The sequence below is a fragment of the Drosophila erecta genome, unplaced genomic scaffold (assembly GCF_003286155.1).
Source record: "Drosophila erecta strain 14021-0224.00,06,07 unplaced genomic scaffold, DereRS2 tig00000126-arrow-pilon, whole genome shotgun sequence".
In the NCBI taxonomy this organism is placed as follows: domain Eukaryota; kingdom Metazoa; phylum Arthropoda; class Insecta; order Diptera; family Drosophilidae; genus Drosophila; species Drosophila erecta.
Genome location: NW_020825209.1, coordinates 907727 through 927853, shown reverse-complemented (window position 1 = coordinate 927853; position 20127 = coordinate 907727). Strand labels below are relative to the sequence as shown.

The 20127-nt window shown below is 43.1% G+C and overlaps 1 protein-coding gene across 5 annotated transcripts in view; it reads left to right on the top strand.

The window, feature by feature from the left end:
* Positions 1-20127, top strand: part of LOC6555753 (basement membrane-specific heparan sulfate proteoglycan core protein) — a 75937-nt gene that overhangs the window by 8213 nt on the left and 47597 nt on the right. For all 5 annotated transcript variants that reach the window (XM_026982027.1, XM_026982029.1, XM_026982028.1 and 2 more), the window contains exons 3-7: positions 13213-13783; positions 13857-14034; positions 14106-14269; positions 15195-15392; positions 15871-16116. In XM_026982027.1, the coding sequence (XP_026837828.1) occupies positions 13213-13783; positions 13857-14034; positions 14106-14269; positions 15195-15392; positions 15871-16116 (1357 nt within the window). The remainder of the gene's footprint in view (positions 1-13212; positions 13784-13856; positions 14035-14105; positions 14270-15194; positions 15393-15870; positions 16117-20127) is intronic.

Here is a 20127-nt window from a genome sequence, read left to right as displayed (position 1 = left end):
TTCCTTTTTTTTTGTTGGCGTGAAACAGCAGCAACTTGACCTTGAAGTTCCAAGCTGCCATCCCACAAACATTGGTCACAATTTAGGGGCACCAAAATGGGCAGCTTGTGGTTAGGTTGGCCAACTGCAAGATGGCCAAACGAACTGTAGACACTTGCTGAACTAGTAGAATAGACGGGTGGACCGTGTAGATGTATTAACAAAAGCTCAGTAAAAAGTAAGACTAATCACCAGTCGGTTGGTGACATCTAACCTCAAGTTACAGTCAATTCCAGATGTTTAGAGCAACTACCTCATTACAACCGAACATTTTCTCAGAAATGTGCATAAAAAGCAGAGATTATATTACGTACTATGTATTTGGCCATAACTTGCTGCTTTTAAAGACTGGCAAATTGTTTTTCTCTGGCTCATAGAACCTGCCAAATGGCTAATGTTAATGCTCTAGGTTGGTACATTACATTGTGTGACAGGGCAGGGCTCTCAAGTTGTGTAAAAGCCGCACCGCCTTGGACCTCCATCGACAGTTTGACAGCCATTGATGTGTTATCAGCTGGGGAGATTGGGAGCTGGGGAGCCGTGGAGCTTGGGAGGCCGTCGTCCGAGGACTGAGGCTGTTGTTCAGCCTGAGACTGAGACGGAGACGGAGACCCAGTTATGATGGATAGATGTCTTTGGGGGCTATGCCCATGTAGGTGCAGCTTACGCTAATGCAGTTCAAGTGTTGGAATCATAGAAGAAATAACTTTTCTGTTTTGCTGCCGCGGAAAATGTGCAGCAATGCGCGTCGAGTCCGCACACAGTCACCCATCCCGCACGCCCTCCCCTCCTCGAAATAGTGCCCCTTCATCTCCCCCGCCGAGAAGAGAAGAAATCAACAAGCCGCAAGTCAAGAGGTTGTCCCCTCTCAAGACCCCGCCGCCACACTACTATATCTTCTTGTGGGTGTGTGTGTGTGTGTGTGTGACAATGAGAAGGAGGTCTACAGCCGACAAGGAGCACTGGGAGAAATTAGGGGGTCATCGAACAGGGAAAAAGTGAGAGCCATTTTCCCAGGGCAACAACCTGATTGACAGAAAGTTGATATACAATTCCCCCCCTTACTTTTTGATTTGCTAGAAAAGAAGTTGAGAACGCTCAGCTGGATAGCCACAGTTTCTGCAAGTGTAAATCTTAGCAGATTTTCAGGCAGTAAAAGTAACAGAGTCTGTAATTACGTTTACTTGTCTGAGGTTGCACTCTTTATTTTGTATTCTTCCCTCTCGCATTGTAATACCTTTAATAAGCAGGATGACGTTGCACTTGACAACAACTGCAGCAGCCAGGCAGGAGCAAGCGAGATGGCAGTGCACGGTGCGAGCGGGAGAGCATGTGGGTTGCAGAAGGAGGCTACCTTTGTTGCAGCTGGCGGGCTTTGTTCTGGGTGCCGCACTTGAGGTCACCTCCATCTAGTCTCCCAGTTATACCCACCTCCACACAATGCCACCCATTCTCCACTCCCGAGATTCTTTTTGGCCTTTTTGAGGTTAGTTTGGTTGCTTTGGCTAGTTTGGTTAGCACCGTCAAAACAACAACAACAACAACAGTCGAGGGTTTACGCACTGCGACATTGTGGAGAATCTTTAAAACTAAAAAAGCTGGCATGCGAGCCAGAATGATTGTATCGATGGCATACCAGACTATACCCTGGCCAAAAGCTCTGTGAGGTATATTTAAGTCATGCAAAGCATAACAATCACTCCAAATCTGATCCACATTAGTGTCATTATGATCCATGATCCCACCTCCCCCCCAAATGCAGAGTGAATCCCCTGTTTTTGGGCATCGGGAGCAGGAGCATATAGGCCCATCGGCGGGAATCGGATCAGATTGGATCGGGAAACGTGCTTTGCATATGGCCGCGCCCACTTGGTGCGCCAAACACGTCGCAATCGCTGAGCCCAGACAAAAAGCTAAAAAACCTAAAAAAAAAGAAATAAGAAATAAATAAACGAAAAAATTAAGCATAAAAAGCAACCGGCAGACAGTCTTCAAACTTAGATTGGAGTGGCCTAAGCCGGATAATTTATGCCGCTTCCAAGACAGTTCCTCTGCTCATTCGGCGACGTCTTTTGCATACGGCATACGTAACTGATGAAAAAGAGTATGATATATATAAATATAGGTATGAAAAAAAAATATATCGAAAAACAGAGCCTGGAGTGGCAGGACAATTTGTAGAAAAATGGTTGGCCGTAAAAATGTTTCTTTTTTTTTGTTTGGGCCATTTGATTGATTTTTCGCCTGGTTTTTTACGATAAGACGGTGATGAGGTAATATCTGGGTATTTTGATAAGCCCAATCCGAGGTCGGTATCGTCAGCGGTTATAAGACGATAAGTCCGCCGGCACGATAAGTTAACTGCCGGCTACGTCAATATTTAATTTATAGATATGGCCCTGGCATCGTGGTCCAAACTCCTTTAAAGCTTTTCTCTGCACCGAAAAAAAATGTTGACTCTTTTGCATCACTAACAACTTGATCTAGTATTCAAATGCGTAACAAGAAGATTGAATAGTTGCTAGTTAGGCTCTAGCTACAATTACAATTTAAAGCTATTCACTTCTGCTTTTTATGTACTTTTCTATTTTGCGATTTCAAGTTAGTTGTGCGTCAGGATTCTTGGAAGCTAATTCCATATCTCGTTTCCCGAAACCGAGTTAGGTTCCCCAACATTTGAGTCACCATAAATATGCTTACTTGAGCACTTATGGTACACGTGCTGGCGACTCGGCCCATAAGGAAGTTGGCAACACGAAATTGAAATTGCAATATAATAAAGTAAAGAGTGATGTGGCTATTAAACAATCTGCGGACTATGCGTAGTGCCGACCGCCTTCATATACATTTATTTGCACACACTCACTCAGGTAATTAAGTTTAAAGTTGAGGCACAAAAAGCATTCAGCTAAAAAAGCTGAAAACCCAAACAAAAATAAAAGGAAATCAAGTTGAAAAACCGGCAAAAAGCGACTGAACTGTGAAGCACTCCCGGCGTCGCAATTGCAAGGAACACGGAAAGAAAAAAGGGTCAATATCAATTTTAAATTCATACGTAACTTTGTTCGCAATCGCCTTTGATGCGAAATGCACCAAGTCATCCGTTTTTTGCTCTGTGCAGTGCAGCTCAGTCGTCGCCGAGCTGACCTACAACGAGGCGCCTTCGTCACCAGCGCCGCCCCTTTTGTCGTTCGTCACTCGTCTCTTGGCGTCTGTGCGTGCCTAATGAGTTGCTGTAATGCAAAACCGAAAATTTTCATCCGACCGTCTGCCCATTGTGAGTGGCTGTAACATATAGCCTGGCCCACATAGACACAGATCGCCGGCCACAGTGGGACCCCCATATATTATGCTGCAGCATAATTGATTGTTTCCTAACGTGGGTCCACATTTTGTGCATGCGAGTTCAATACATGCGAGTGCCCACTGTGGCAAGTGTGTGGCTTAGGTAGCCGCGTAGTGTTGAAAACAAATTGCACGCAATTAAACACGCTCCATGCCAACTGAATCTTGCCCCACTCGGTGGTGCAGAATTCGCTGGTGGTTTAGCTGGTGGTTCATCTGTATACTACATCATCATGCCGGCGGCTCCACCATTTGCGATTTGCATCGCCCACCAAGATGCTGGATGATGATGATTTTGGTGGCTCAGCCGCTCTCCAAAAAGCCCAAAAAAAAAAAAAAAAATCATGATAGAATGCTATAGTCGAGTTCCCCGACTATCAGATACCCGTTACTCAGCTAGTAGAAGTGCACACGAGAAATTTCAACCTTTTCTGGAAGATCGGTAGAAATTAGGCAAAAAATAATAAAATGAAGAACAACTTTAAAATGTTTTAAAAGTGTGGGCGTGACAAAAATTTTGCCAATCTATAGAAATTTACAAGATATATAAAAAAGTGAAAAAATACCACCGTTTTCAAAGTGTGGGTGTCAGTTCTGGGCAGTTCCTGAGATCGAGGTTTGCATACGGACAGACGGACGGACGGACGGACATGGCCAGATCGACTCGCCTGTTGATCCTGATTAAGAATATATATACTTTATATGGTTGGAAACGCTCCTTCTGCCTGTTACATACTCTTCAACGAATCTAGAATACCATTTTAGTCTACGATTAACGGGTATAAAAAGTGGCCGCTTGTTCGACTCTTCGGTTTTATGACTCTGTAATTTCGATGTTAACATCTTGATGGCCGAACTTTGATTAATGGCCTCGGGGGGGAGTCTTTGGAAGTCGAGGCCCGATGATAATGGTTGCTGCACAGTGCACTTTGCGCCACTGGCAATCTGATTTATGTGGCAAATAGTTAAGCGGAACGCCAAATCATTCTGCTCCGCGAGCCTATGACATCATCCGATTGGGAACTCTGCGGTTTTTGCCTTTTAGATTTTTTTTTTATTTTTTTAGATATTTTTGGCACTTATGACTGGCTCGATGCGGTGCTGTTTGAATTCGCGCGGTATTTTGGCTTGAAATTGGAAAATTACTTTATAGACGATACACAGTCGGTTACACCCTTTTCACACAGCTTTTCTTTCTTTTAACTGGGTGGCATGCCAATGACACAGATTCGCGAATCGGTCGCCTGCAGTTTGCATAAATCAATCTCCGATGTGATCGCTGATGTGTATTATTGTTATCGTGAAATGTGGCCAAGTACAGTGCAGCCATACTGGCAGTCGTGCAGTCACCTTTTGCGCAGATAAGCTACCGAGAATAATGGACAACTCAACTCCTTGGGCTGTCTTCGTGATGAATAATAAATGTTATATGTTATATGTATATTTTCTTATCTTTGGCAACTGGGCGAACGTTATATACAAGCCAATATTTACAGAATGCAGGGTCCTGCCTCAAAAGTAAAGATGAATAACACAACTTCCATTGCACTTTAATATTCGTCTGCATTTGCAATTACCTAGGGGAATGTCTTTAGTTACCTTAGCTTACCCTATGTTTACCTATGTAGGTTGCTGCCTTAAACACCTGTTGCATTCATCGGGTTTCTCCCAACTCTCGCAATTAACTTTAAAATTACCGAAATAAATGTTTACTACTGGTAAACATTATCATTACAGTAATCCAACGTGTATAGTGACATTTAAAAGCCATCAAATCCACGGATGATAAGCTGCAATCTCTGAATTGCAAATTCGGCATCCCGTTTTTGGTTTTTTTTTTGTTTTTCTTGCAGGGATTCCCCGTCTTTACTGATCCATGCTGTTGCTGTGGTTACAAGGTCGCTCCGTCTGGTTTTCCCGGTTTTTCCGGCGAGGTCCGTGTGCCAAGGGGTTAAAAGGTCAGATTGCAAATTGCGGTTGAGGGGTTGAATGGCGGCAAGCGGCAAGCGGCTGGCGGAGACGCCAGTCAGTTAAAACTTGCAAAAGTTTAGATAAATTAAAACTGAATACACACGTGGCCACAGAAATGTTTCTGCCAACACAAAACTTTAACTGATACTCACTCACCGTTTGTTGTCTGTTGCCTGTTGTCTGTTCCGCCCGATGTTTTTGTTGTCGGTCAAATGAAATTGTAGCAGAAGCACTCCAACAACCAAAAACAGGAAAAGGAAGCCAGAGTATTGTACCCCGGCAAATTCGGGCTAGAAAACGGCTTGGTAATGGGAGTGGGTATGGAAGTGCTGATGGAGATGGAGCTGGAGATATGGTGATGGGTATAGCATCTAGTCTCTGAACTTTCCTCTTCTAATTGAGCTCGGGTTTCAGCCGGCAAGCGCCGTGCAATGCAGAGAAGCTCGAGCAGTGGCCAAAAAGGGTTAAACAGGGCGGCATTTTTTGGCCTAGGCCTCATTAGCCCGCCCAAGATATCCACTGCACTTGTGGAAATGATGACACCTCCAAACTGTCCAAAAATATGGGATACCTAAATGCAAATCTATTACCAAAAGTACGGTGAAAGTTTTGTTTTTTTTTTCAGTTAAGTTTTCATTTTGAATTGAGTTTAATCTCTTTATAATTGCTTTTGTTTTTTGCCAGTGTCCCAGGCATTCCCCATTTATTGCCATTAATTAATATTCATTCAATAAAGCGCAATCAATAATCAGAGGCTGTGTGCCTTTTACTGCCACTTTTGGACTCGTATTATCGCTGTGGGCCAAGTGCTTGTTATCAGCTAACGTGCGCCTATAAATAAGGCAAACAAAATGTGTGTAATAAAACACACCGAGCGGCCCAACAACAAATTGATTCAGCCAGCAGCCCGGGCTGAACAGCTGAAGAGTAAATTGCGTAAATGCTTTTTATAGAAGTTCAAGTCATTGAAATTCAAATTCACTTCCTCAAATCGAATGCGACCGAGCCACAATTCACACACACACACACAGAGCAGGCGCTCGCATTTTTGTAAAAATATATATGACGCTATATGTTATGTGCAAGTCGTCTTTGGCTTTCATAATCAGCCAGAAGTGTATTAACCAAAACATACAAGCGTGAAATTGAGGCCATTGGGACTTTAAACTAAAAGATAAGAAGTTTTTCGACGAGTGTGCCTGGCCGCCAATAAAGAAATTCCATTTTATTTGAATAAATAACTGGCAATCAAAAGGCAACACAACAAACGATCTGACAAATTATTTGGATCTTTTTTTTTGGTGCGGGGTCACCAAAGGAAGCCAGCTGAAAATAGATGAAGAACACATGTAAGCAAATTGGAAGCACAAGATGTGGAAAATATACATATGTGTATAAGCTATAGCCATTGGGGCTGTCAAATAAAATGAATTTAATGAACATGCAACACATTTAGCTGAATAGATCACTATAATTGTGTTGGATAAGAGTGCCGCACAACACACGTGGCACCATAAAATGCTGAAATACCACAAGGGGTTATGGCTCAGTTTCAGATTATTACAAAATATATGCGCGAATGGCAAAACAAGGGGGGGCTATAAAAAAAAAGCATTGAAATAAAAACAAATCAAGAACAAAGTGTAAGGCACCACGAAAGTGCCAAGAACATGGCTCATAAAAGTTGGCAACAATCGTAACAGCCATCAAAATGCGTACAAAATACCCGAAGTCTTTTCTTCCGTGAGAGCTGAACTGAAAATCGAGGAGTACAAAAGCAGCAATATATTATTCGAAATCATTTGAAAATACATTGAATATTTAATTAATATTTTACGCTACTGCCCAATTTGGTAAACAATTTCGTAATGATCGCAATTAATGCCTGCAATATTGGCTTGATATTGGCATATTGTTTGCATTTCGCTGGCCTTCTTTATTACACGTTTTCTAACAAATTTGTAACCTAATTAGACACATTAATTAGGCGCAATTGTCGGCGTGGGTTCAGAGTTCAGGTGGGTAATGCAACTAATGCAAATTGATGGACTGCTACACACCCTCGTTGAACTGTTTTCTGGTTTTTGGTTATTTTTTTCGTGTTTTGGCGCCCACTAATGCAGACAAATGACAGCCAAAGGCACCTGAATGTGGCAGGATGAGGACATCCGAAGAGGCGTTCGCATCATTGTCACGTAGCTTCTAAGTGCCGCAAATTACGCACGCAAATTGGCTTTGTTGTGTCAGCGGTTCGGTGGCGGACTGGGTGGTTGCTCTGTGGGTGGTTGGGTGGTTTTTGGCTAGTTGGGGTGGTGGTTGGGTGGTTGGGAGGCGCTGCAGCATCGATAGTTTCCCTGCAATCAACAGGGAGAAATAATGAGTGCGTTTCACGCACCGCAAAGAAACAGCTTGTACAGCTTGTAATGAGAATTCCACTCCGAATTAGTGTAAAAAAAGTGTTTATTAGTTAGTGTATAATATACTCATAGTACTCCGATGTAGCAAGCAGTTCAAATCGTTTCTCTGCGTGTATGCAGCGCTGAGGAAAGCACCAAATTCGCCCATTAAACGGGGCTTAGGACCAGCAGCAACAAAGTAAGTGCACTTCCTGAGCGATATATACATATACATATATATCGTCAGTGGGTGGGGAAGGGAAGGGAAGGGGTAGGGGGAGTGGCTCAAGCTGGCTGACAACTTAATATGAGGCACGAACCAAGTCAACCAAGCCGGCCAAGAAGCCTCAACTCTCAAGCCTGATGTCAAAAAAGAAAAAAAAATCTAGGGGAATGATAGTGGCGCGGAGGGGGAGAAATGCTGGCGAAATGCTGCCGACAACTTAAAGGCGTTAATGGTCGTTTGTTTTATGAGAAATTGCCAAAACGTGAGCGGCATCCCAGAGTCGGTTGGCCCTTTCTGGCGAGGATGGGCGGAATCACACCGAGCCACAGAGACATCAAAGCGCCCAGGATCAACAGTCGCCAGGCGTGCTCGTCGATGTTTTTTCTTTTTTTGCTTTATGCTCCTCTGTGTTTTTCTTTGCCTTACTTACTTTTTTTTTGTGGCCGAGCGACGTGACAACCTTGGAGTGGCTTCAACATTTAAATGAGTTTGTGCAACATAATAAAATGGAAAACAAAACATAAATATTAGCGTCGTCAACAACATCGTCGAGCTGCGCTGAACTTTAGCCTGCTTTTTGCCACCTCGGGCCACAAATCAAAGCTCGAGCAGGTGTCAGTGCAGCAGCTCTGCAGATACCCTGCAATGGGTATGCTCAGCACCTGAATAGTACCTGTTATGCGACAGCATTCGATATTCCCCGACTTCCATAATCCTCGCACATACCCATTGTTTTGCGACATTTCATTTCCTCCCCATTGTTGCGAGTGCATTCCACATGAATCTCTGGACGAGCAGGTGGTGTCATGGGTTCAGTCCGAGATCTTTGCCCAGAGTAAATAACAACAATAGGAATAAAACAACGGGTCAGTTCCTAGTGGCAATCAGCGCGGCGGCAGCTGAATTGAATTATTTGTTTATGTCAGCAAAATGAAAGGCTTTCCATGGGAGAATTAGCAGAAAGAGCAAGTCAGTGGGTCCGGGAAATCTGCACAGCTTTACCCTCCGTTTCCCAAAAGGCTTAAACATAAAGGCCACAAATAGAACCTAGTTTAAACTGATGAGATATTTATACTTTTCCATTAATAAGAGCGCTAAGGAAAGACTGTGGGATCTGCAGCTTGCATTTAAATCAGACTTTGATGTGATTTGAGATTATGTGGCTGATGACAATGATGATGATGATGACGATCATCCATCGCCCGAGTTCCATTGACGCCCACGGAGAACGAAAGATATGGGGAAAAACTAATTAAATCAAAGCAATTGCTGCAGCGTACAGTTTAATTAAGCACATGAGACACAAGAGCGCAGCGCTAAATATTTCCTGCTGAGCAACTCGGGCAACTCGGGCAACTCGGGATCGGAATCGGAATCTTTAGCTGCATATAAATGTGGGTACCCAAGTCCCGGGGGCAACCAGGTCGCGGATTCCCAGCGGAATCTCTGGCTGGCAATCTTGGAATGATGATTGACGGCGCAATCTTCTCTACGCGGAGGATTACGGCGTCAATTGCTTTGCACTTGCTCCACATACCTAGATTCTTTGGCTTGATGTCACTCGATGCACTTTCCACCTCCACAGCCACAGTCACAGCCACAGTCACAGCCTTCACTTCCATATCCATAGCCACTTCCATTTCGCTGCAACCACACACGGCGTATGCGCAATTTACTGGTTACTTCTTGGAGGAAGGAACAGGACAGGAAAGTCTGCCTGTGTTCGCCGGGCAATTACCTTGACGCTAGTTTTTAATCAAATTTTCACATGTTTCTACCCCCAATTTCCTTCCCCACCTTCCCCCCCTATTCGAGTTCCAGTTCCATTTCCATTGCCCCTGCTTTTCCTTTTTTCGACTCACCGCTTTCCACTCCGCCTCGCTTTTCTGCGATAATTGTGGCCAAAAACACAAAGTTCTGGCTTCTGGCTTCTGGCACACATGTGTTCCTAGCAGACAGTGTCTCATTCTGTCTAATTTGAGATACTCTTTGCGGCCGAATTATGTCTACTATTGGTAGTATTATGCAATAATACTATTTCTGGCTACTAAATGATATGTTTTTTGCTTTTTATATTTGTTTTTAATGCTCGAACTAGGAGCTTGACACTTTCAGAACCACTTGAACAGGTTTTAAGGGCTTACAGAAGGAGAATGGCCTGCAGCGCATCCATCCTGTTTGTTTTTCATTTTTGGGGTCTATTGCCTGCCACGCCCTCAGGACAACCGCCCATCGGCTGGCGTGCCTTTTGGCCACAAAATGTGCGCAGTCAGTCAGTCAGTCAGTCAGTTAGTCAATAACTTTTTCTTTCGTCTTTTGCCGAAGGCGGAGGGAAATATTTCTCGATGTGTGGTGCGATCGATTTAACGAGAATTGGCTGGTTGTCTGCTGCGATTTTTGAGCATGATGAAAATAAATTGCCGGCACACATATGTGCGCCAAATTTATGACTGGCCAAAAAGGGGGAGTGGCCATAGTCTCGATGTGTAATTTGTCTTGCAGGAAATGAGGCCCGGCAGGCAAAACTAAAAAAACCAAAAAACAGAAAACAAAAAAAGGTTCAAAATGCCTTGTCCATTTGAGGGTTCAATGCACGCACACTGATTTCATGGTGGGTGTGGGATGGGGGTTTGTCGGTTGCGGGTTGTGGGTGGTGCAAATCGCGACCTTCCGCCCCAAAACTGACCCACTTGGTTGCTGGTGGCTGCCCACAAACACACTCGCGATAGCAACAAGTTGAGACAATTGACAGTAGCCAGGCATTCTGTCTGCTTATTTTTCTCCTCTGCTTTTCTTCTCACTTGCATAAATCTAGATGCAGTTGCAGTTGCAGATGCAGATACATTTCGCGAAAATGGGTTCAAGGACACTGCGTTGTCATCTAATTGGGCGGGCACATAAATAACATTTCTCATTGTTTCCACGCCAGCGTATTTATTTATGTTCGCCGTTCGCACGTTGCGTATGCGTAATAATTCATTTCGACACTCATTTGGGATTGCATATGTCATTTACAGTGGTGGCAGCAATCACTGAATGTTGCATTTATAACTATATTCTGTGCCGAAACAATTAAAGCTGAAGCCTTGCGATTGAGGGTATCACATTAAGCTAACAAAAGTATTCCAAGAAACGCAATAGTTGTATTAAATAGATTTAGCAAAGAATATCTATGCTGATTACAGCTCAATGTGGAATATTCAGGCTTCACTGTTCATTTGATGGTCATTTGGTGGGCCGCACAGTTTGGTAGCCACTGTAGTGATCAGGCCATGCTGGTTTTTGCATTAGCGAACAGCTCGAGTAATCACAATAAACGCCAGGAATCTGTGTCAAGCATGCGGACGACTGGCCGTCCGCCCTGAACTGAAAATAGGGGCTATAAACGAGCAGCAGATGCCACCTCATCCCACAAATGTGGCAGGAATCGTTTGGGAATCGCGATCGGAATAGTAGGGCCATCAAATTGTAAAGCTGACTTAAAGCTGAGAGTAGTTTTCTGCGTTGGTGGGAATCGGGCAATTAAGCTAATCATTCAAGTTAATTTATGAGCCAGCAAATCGATGGGAGGCGCTCTTTATCGTGAGTCGATAGCTTAGACCTGATTTCAGCAGCATTATTATGTGTAACACACACCAAGCAAGCCCAAACTTGCCGGAAAAAACATGGCCAACTCCAAAGTCGTGGCACGTGACTATGCAGCTTCATAAGGCAGCCGTTTGGCCGCAAAAAAAAAAAAACACAAAGCAACACAGTTTTCACCCTCAGCCATCCAGACCACCGAAAACCAGAAAAGCAGACACAGCGCAGACAACACTTAAAACTGAAAACAACAATGAAACCAAAACAATCCGACGTGATTTGTCACTGGAAGTTGATTCAACTTTGATTTTAAGCAAGTGCCGCTTAGTAGGTTTTCACAAATTTGCTGCTCGATTTATGAAATCTAATTTTCAGTGAGCTAAGGTTCAAGGTTTTAATGAAACATTACTACTACTTCTGTATGAGTACTATAAATTGATACCTAATGTGCATAATTGAGTTACTTTTAACGATTTCCCGGTATTGTGTGCTGACAAGTTAAAACGAAAGTACACCCTTTCATATGTATGTTTTCAACTCCTACTTTCCCATCCATAAATGCTATCTGCCATTCCCATGTCTTTCCATTATCTTTTTAGTTTATCGAAGTATTTCGATAAGAGGATAGGAGGTGCACGGGCCATGCACATTTGGCCCACATTCCCAGTATCACACTGCAAAAAAGAATAGGTACAAAAGTTTTCCTGGAGCATGAAAAAGCATCGAACATCGATTTCGTGGCCAGATATGATCTTTCTCTTGGTGGGCGGAGGTGGTGTGATCAGGGGCGGGGCAGTATTGTGTGTGTGTGTGTGTTCAACATGCTGAACATGCAGGGCAAGTGCTTTTTATCAGCGAAGGCAACAATAAATATGACGTAGCACGCGTTTTCCCTGACACTTCCACTCAACAGAGGAATACAATATAGGAGTGGGGGAGTTGAACATTAGAGTCTGGATGGAGGCAGCACGAAAATAGAGCCAGCACCGATTACCGAAGTGGGAATGAAGAGGAATTGACACTTGAAATCAATGCTCAATTAAAAAGTCGACGAAAATAGATCGGAAGTGGGTGAAAAAATCAGGGGGGAAAGGGCATGTGTTGCCTTAAAAAGGGTTTTAAAAGTGAACAAATTAATGGAGAGCTCACCGGCTGAAAGTCTTAAGCTTGATGCGTTTGCTGGACATGTAAGCGCTGACAACAAACGTTTTGATTTTATTTTGAAGCCCAAAAAGTTTTCAATTTAGATAAAATAATAACTAGCGATAAAATAACAGTTTTCGAGCTCACATGAATGTTAGGCTAACAGTGCTGCTATAACAGTAACTGTGGTGAAACCTTAGCCGAGACACAATTGCTCTCAAACTTTAGTCGTCACTTGCATTGCTTAGCGTGGACAACAACCCAAGGAAAAGTTCCCTTGCATTATCTGGAAAATAATCAACAAAAGCTGCTCCAAAAGCGGAAGTGGGGAAAATGGGAAAACTATGCACCCTTGATTAGAAATAAGTGCAGGGATTCGCATTTAAAAATAAGCTTGTGCTGGGTGATAACATCTACATGTTGTGATTTGTCGCCTTTTTACGACTGACGATCTTGTTGGTATTTCCTAATATCTGTACTAATATGCTTAAATGATTTCTGCTCTTTTAGCAAGTTTCACAACTTAGCGATGACCAAGATTTTATGCTGGCGGATGATGCGTCGCTTCAGGGCATCAACGATTCCGAGTGGCAGGCCCCAAGTGTTGACGACGTCCCTCTGGACGACTTCTATGAGGCACTGAAGCCCATGGAGGACAAGTTCGAGGAGAAGGACTTGCCCACTGGCAACTGGTTCAGCCAGAGTGTTCATCGCGTTCGCCGTTCCATAAATCGTTTCTTTGGTAACAATGACGATCAGGAGCGGGAACGGGAACGGGAAAGGGAACGAGAACGGGAACTGGAACAACGACGAGAACGGGAACTGGAACAACGACGACAACGTGAACGGGCACAAAGGAATCGCGATGCGATTAATCGGCAAAAAGAATTGCGCCGCAAACAAAAGGAGAACCAGAACCAAATGAAGCAAATGCGAAAGGAGCACCAGCTGGAGAAACAGCGCCTGGCCAGACGGGCCAATCATGTTGCCTTCAACAGCGCCACCAATCCTCGCAAGCGGGCATCGGACCTTTACGACGAGAACGAGGCATCCGGCTATCATGAGGAGGAAACCACCATCTGTAAGCTTAATCATGTAATGCTCAAAGTTTAAGCCTATTCATGAAAACTGTGCGTTTATCCTGTTCCAATTAGATCGTACCTTCTTCGTCGTCAACGAACCCTATACCAACGAATACAGAGATCGCGAAAGCGAACAGTTCCAGAACCTGCAAAAACTACTGGACGATGATTTGCGCAGCTTTTTCCACAGCAACTACGAAGGTAACGATGACGAGGAGCTGGAAATTCGCAGCACCCTGGAGCGCGTTGAGTGAGTGCAAACACATTTCTTAGAATCTCGTTCGTTTTGCTTATTCTGATCAAATCACTTACCTGATCCAGACCCACCAAAGATCACTTCAAAATTCGCGTACAACTCAGAATAGAGCTGCCCACTTCTACCACCGACTTCGGAAGTAAATTGCAGCAGCAACTGATTAAATACAATCGTATCGATCACTTGGGTGCCGTCACAGATGGCGTCTTCTCCTTCACAGAATCCAGTGGTAAGTTCCTATGAATCCATTGCTATATTTCTCTGCGACTTTCCACGTAGGTTTGGTGTAAGACGCAGCTTGTAGCAATCTTAACTTTTAAATTCCCGAGCAGCGGATGCAAACTGGTAAAACCCACTTTGGGTATGGGAGAATCAACCTTATATACTCGTATAAGCATGATTCTTTTATCGGTTTGCATCCCTCGCCCTTTATCCAAATCATGATACCCAAACTCTTTCTCTACCCGAAAACCCTTGAAAATCAACCAATGTTCAAACCCAAAAGTGAATGAAGAAGCATTTCAACGTGGCGATCCGGGCTTGGAGGAAACGACGCCTAACATTTTCATTATACCGCCAATTAAATCAGTTTATCCGCCAACATTAAACGACGAAGTCCAAGGTTTGTCCACCCCACCGACGGATACCAATAATTCGAAAATTACGAGATTGCCACATGTTTGATTAACCCGGCAAACCTCGCAGCGCGAAAATAGATCTTATATTGCTAACACGAGTGTGGGTCTGCTCTGGTTTTTGTTCGCAGTAAATACTGTAATTGGCTTACATGCCTGAAGAACAACGTTTTAGATTCTTATATATTGTAGGATTCTCATCTGCGAGTATATGTAGTATATCTAGCAAAAGTGTGAACAATTTTAATAATTTAGTTAATATGAGAATTGAAATGATATCCGGAGTGGACCTGTATGTAATTGTGCTTTTGGATGATGACCTGTATGTGTTTGTGTGACCTCTTGTGACCTCTCGACCTCCGTGAACGTCCCTCATAATCAAAAGTTGTGCCGCTTCATGCCATCCGCTCCACTCTATATCCATTTCTGTGATCTCTGTCTGAAATCCTGTATTTATGTCATTGGGAAACTACCCAGAACTTCAATGTCCCATAGCTAATCCACTTTGTGACCTCACAGATTTCGATGATGAGGTAATCGATGTTACATTGCCCACGGACGAGGTAGAGGGCTCTGGTAGCGATCCCTTCAGCTGTCGCGGAGACGCCACCTTCACCTGTCACCGGAGCGGAAAACTCATTTGCGATGAAATGCGATGCGATAGGGAGATCCAATGTCCCGACGGCGAGGACGAAGAGTACTGCAACTATCCAATTGGTAAATGTCGCGGCAGCTTAATAACAGATCATATCGAGATCTCTTTAACTCATCACCGATCGTTTGGCATTGTCAGATCGCCACACCTCCATCCATACTAAAAACTATTCCAAAGTGGCCTCATCAAATAGTCGAATATTTCTTCTAATTCTTCACATCGTCAATAGAGCTGCAAAACAGTTGATACAATTTCGATGATTCTTCTAAATATATATTTGGAAAATCTTGGTTTAGGGATACCTGGTTTTCCGTAGAATCGAGATAAATTCATGTCGTTGATGCTTTGCAGCTCTATAACCCATCTAACCTATTCAAAAGTATGAGCTCTTCAACCCATCTAACCTATTCAAAAGTATGAGAATTTTCACTCTAGTATTTAGTGATCGTTCATTTACATTTGATTTGGCTTTTTTGCATTGCTTTTATTTATTACATTTTGATTTTGTTTCGTATCTCATTTTAATTTGACGCGCCTCAGTTTGCACTGAAGATCAGTTTAAGTGCGACGAGAAGTGTCTGCCCCTCGAAAAGCACTGTGATAAACATGTCGATTGTCTGGATCAGACCGACGAGGCTGGCTGTGTTTATGTAGAATCACAACCTGAACCGCAGCCCGAACCTGAACCTGAACCAGAGCCGGAACCTGAACCTGAACCTGAACCTGAACCAGAGCCGGAACCGGAGCCTGATCAAGAAGCTGAACTCCCAGTACCGGAAAATAATGGTAAGTTTTATCGATTATTTTGCATAATTTTTATCGATTATTTTGTATGTGATTTTATTTTTGTACCTTAAGAGCCCCACTTTGGGTTTGGGTTGAAAACTGTCAGATTAGGTTAGATATAATACGGGAATTTACGTATTATGCCATAGTTTTCTTTGGTTATCCTTTAAGTGTGTCTGCTGGCATCTCTGTTCGTTCACATTCGCCTACTTTGGGTGATCTCATTGGCCAAAGATCCGCGTTCGGCGATCGTTCATTAGTTCGCAACCAGAACTATGCTCGCTGTAATGGCCAAATAAATTCCGCTTATTAATTGGCCCGATAAGCAAATATTTCCACCGAGTGCCACTCATGCCATGGCCAGTTCATTTCGTTCTTTGTAATATCTTTTGTATTTTATTTATGGACTCGTTTGCTCATTGTTGTGTTCTTTCAACTTGAATAAAGTTCCTTTTCGCTGGCAGTCAATTGGGTTAAATATTTGCTGTTTTCTAATGGATTTCCAATGCATCGGAATTTATTGGTCCCCTTTAAAGGCGGCGTCTTTTGGCACGTAATCGAATACGTTCCAATCCAGTCAATGCAAAGGCATTTGGGTCAAAAAAGTTGCTGCAAATTTGGATAATTTGCTATAAGCGGGAACGGATTCCTGGAATTGTGCATTTACTCATCTCTGCCATAAGTCAAACATTTTATGTGGACGAGGTTTCACTTCTAGAAACCTCTCTGCTACTTGAACCTTTGACCCTGAACACTTTGTATCCAGCTTACCAACTCCATACCGCTTCCTTGGCCCTCCAAACAAACTCATGCTGTGCACAAAACCCAACATACATAAATGTAAATAGCAGCGGAGACAAAAACAAGGCGAAACAAGCGTTCTACCAAAAAGTGAAATTACAAACCAACTTCGCCCGCCACCACCCACCAACCGCCCAGCACGAAACGCAATTGTAGCAAGCCAAAAAACCAGATTACAATATCCATGAAATATGCCACAAAAGTCGGGAGAAAAAATATGTTATATAGATGGTGATTTGAGGTCTGACAGGCAGTGTGTGTCCGTGGAGAGTGTGTGTGTGTGTGTGTGTGTGTGAGTGTTTTCTTTTTTTGTTTTCTAATATTTTCATTTTTGGTGGGGGTACCGCTGCACTGCGGTGAGGTCGACAGCTAACAGCAAAAACAATTTGCAACAGATTAAAATTACCCCTAAGCGTATTATAAACTTAAATAAACCTCTTGCAGTGCAAGTACAGCGAGAACCACCCCCGAGGTCCCAAATCCCAAATCCTGACTCCTTACATCCTTACATCCAGCTCGCAGATTCCCAGCTCGCTTTTACTACTTTTTGGGGGCGTGTTAAGTGCTGTCAACGAGATTAAATGCAATGCCGGAGGTCGCCACCCACCAAAAACCAAAGGCCAAACGCCAAACACCAAACACCAAATGGCACACACGCACCCAAAAAGAACGGCGAAAAAAGTTGTGTCCTTGGAAATTTAATGAATTTTCAACACTCCACTTCGGTGGCATCCAAAGGGAAAAGGGGAAAGAAGCTGTAGCTGCAAAATGGGTGGGAAATGGGATACGCTGGAATTAGTTGGGATTGTTTTTCGGATGTCGTCCAGCGTGACTTCTTTGAAGTTCGCTTTTGGCAATTGAGAAAATTATCAAAATGCATTTAATAATTACTAATAGGACACATAGATACGCGCACATACATCTTTTTAGTAATTATTAAATGTACTAACAAGCCACACAGATACGCACTCACACACATATGATGTTTGATATTTGATTCCTACACTGCTGTATTTATACATAACTCATTTCTTGGATATCCGCCAAGAACCCTTGAATTTGACTCTTTCTCATGAGGCTCCCCTTTGGCTTTTGGGTTAATGAAGGCAATATTCGTTGATTTGAATGCAGAAATAACTTACGTATTTCTACACTTTCCACATTTAAGTCATTTTTTTGTTGTCTCTGTTCTGAAATCCGAAACATCTCGGGATTTTCGGATGGTTTCGAAAGTGCGTCAATGGAAGCTGTGCACAGCTTGCACTTGAAGCTTGAATTGTGTGCTGGTTGCCTTCGCTTTTATGATTGTGCAACGTACATATATATGTATATACAATATGCATGTAGTTGGGTAATTACCGCCCTTCGTCCTCTTCTCGCCCAGAAAATGTTGTAATTTGGTATTCAAAGTTGAATTTATGTAGCACATATATTTGTTGTACGCTTTTGCGGCTGCATTGGCTTTGTTGTTGATTAAATTTGGCCAAAGACAACTTGCACTTTTCCCCCCCCGTTTTTTTTTTTTTTATATTTTTTGCGCGCTACTCAATTAGCGGCTTCAGTTGCCTGAACTGTGTTAAATGGCTGCAGATTTCAATGTGCTCGCCCAGCAACCACACACGAGTGGCAGAAAATGCAAAAAAATCAGTGCAAAACAACAATGCACAATGCTCAAATGGACAAGGAAAGTGGGCAACATCTAGGTGGCCACACATATGCAAATTGAATTTGCCAGCCAACGCTTTTCTTTTCTCTCCGAGCGCCAAAAAGGGCGAAAATTAAGCCAAGAAAGAAGTACACAAAACCAGCAAACAGCTAAACCAAGGGGGGACAGACAAAATATATAGAATGCTTGGTATAGGAAAACAGAAAGCGGACTCAGTGATACCCTGTACAAATATATCAAATACCAAGGGAATACCCTACAAAAAAATATATAAAATACATACACAAAGCCAAGTTTACTAACAAACTGTTCTTCGTACGTTGCGTAATCAGTGAAATAGGTACATATGTTTGCGTTTTCAAGTTTGAAATTAGCCACCTTTCAATGTACAAGGAAGTGGCAGTGGCAAGTGGCAAGAGCCACTGTAGTGTGCAGCTACCCAGCGAATCAAAGAGCTGCGGAAAATGTGCTGAAATCATAAAAAAGCATAACAGCAAACAATGCCACTCCCCCTGCCACGCCCCCGCCCCTCGGGGAGTCGTGCATGTCTGATGAGCTTTGCTTGAGTGTGTGCCCTTGGTTGCGTTTACACGTCTGCTGTTTGCAATACCTCGTACTCCATTTCTATTATTTTCAAAATGTAGCTTACTTTTGTTTTTGCATTGTTGAACTAAAAAGGTGCAAACCTATTTGTATGAGCTATACGGCAATGTATTAGCCAGCGAAACATTTTATTCGAGTTTATTTTGTTCGAGTTCAAGGCATGCGTATAAACGTTAATTGTGTTGCGAAGGAAAAGTGAAAAGCTTGGCGCGCCGATGTTGCTTTCTTTGGCACTGCATGCTCGCTTCCATGAACAACATAGAGTGCCAGAAATAAAGCTAATTAAAATGTATCAAGCCAAATGTGTGAAATTGGCTTCGAATGTATAAAATAAGAATTCATTTAAATCTTTGGCGCAAGCGCAGCATTTTCAAGAATTTCCAAACGGCAGCAACATGCTGCGGCCAGCGAAAGGCGAACCTTCGGCAACATGTTGCTTTCACCTGGTTGGCTGCTTGGCAAATGCTCGGTCTTCGCTCTGTTCGGGTTTTATACGTGTTTGCGCCCGATGTCGTCATCTTCGGCCTTCGGCTTTTGTATTCGTGTTCGCTGTGCGCCCATCAACATTTACGGCCGCATCAATGTTGCCAATATAGCACATTTGCCCACTGAATTAGGTGTTATTTTTCGAAAATGTTAAGCATACTTAATTAGGCAGCTGTATAAAATATAAGGTATAAGAAGTGCTTAAACAATAATTAACAGATAGCTTAGTGTAATGTAAATGTAAATGTAAATGTACAGGCAGCGTGCTTTATCCTCTTTGACTACATGTTATCAAATACTCAGTATGCATATTTCGCAACATCCCTTGCCCATCTTCCAAAGTTGTCAGTTGTGTTTGCTGTTCCATTGAGATGCTTGGCAACACGGGCAACATTGTCGGCGCAGCTCGGCAACATTCCGCTACGCCTGCTCAACGAACGCTTGCGAGGCTTTTG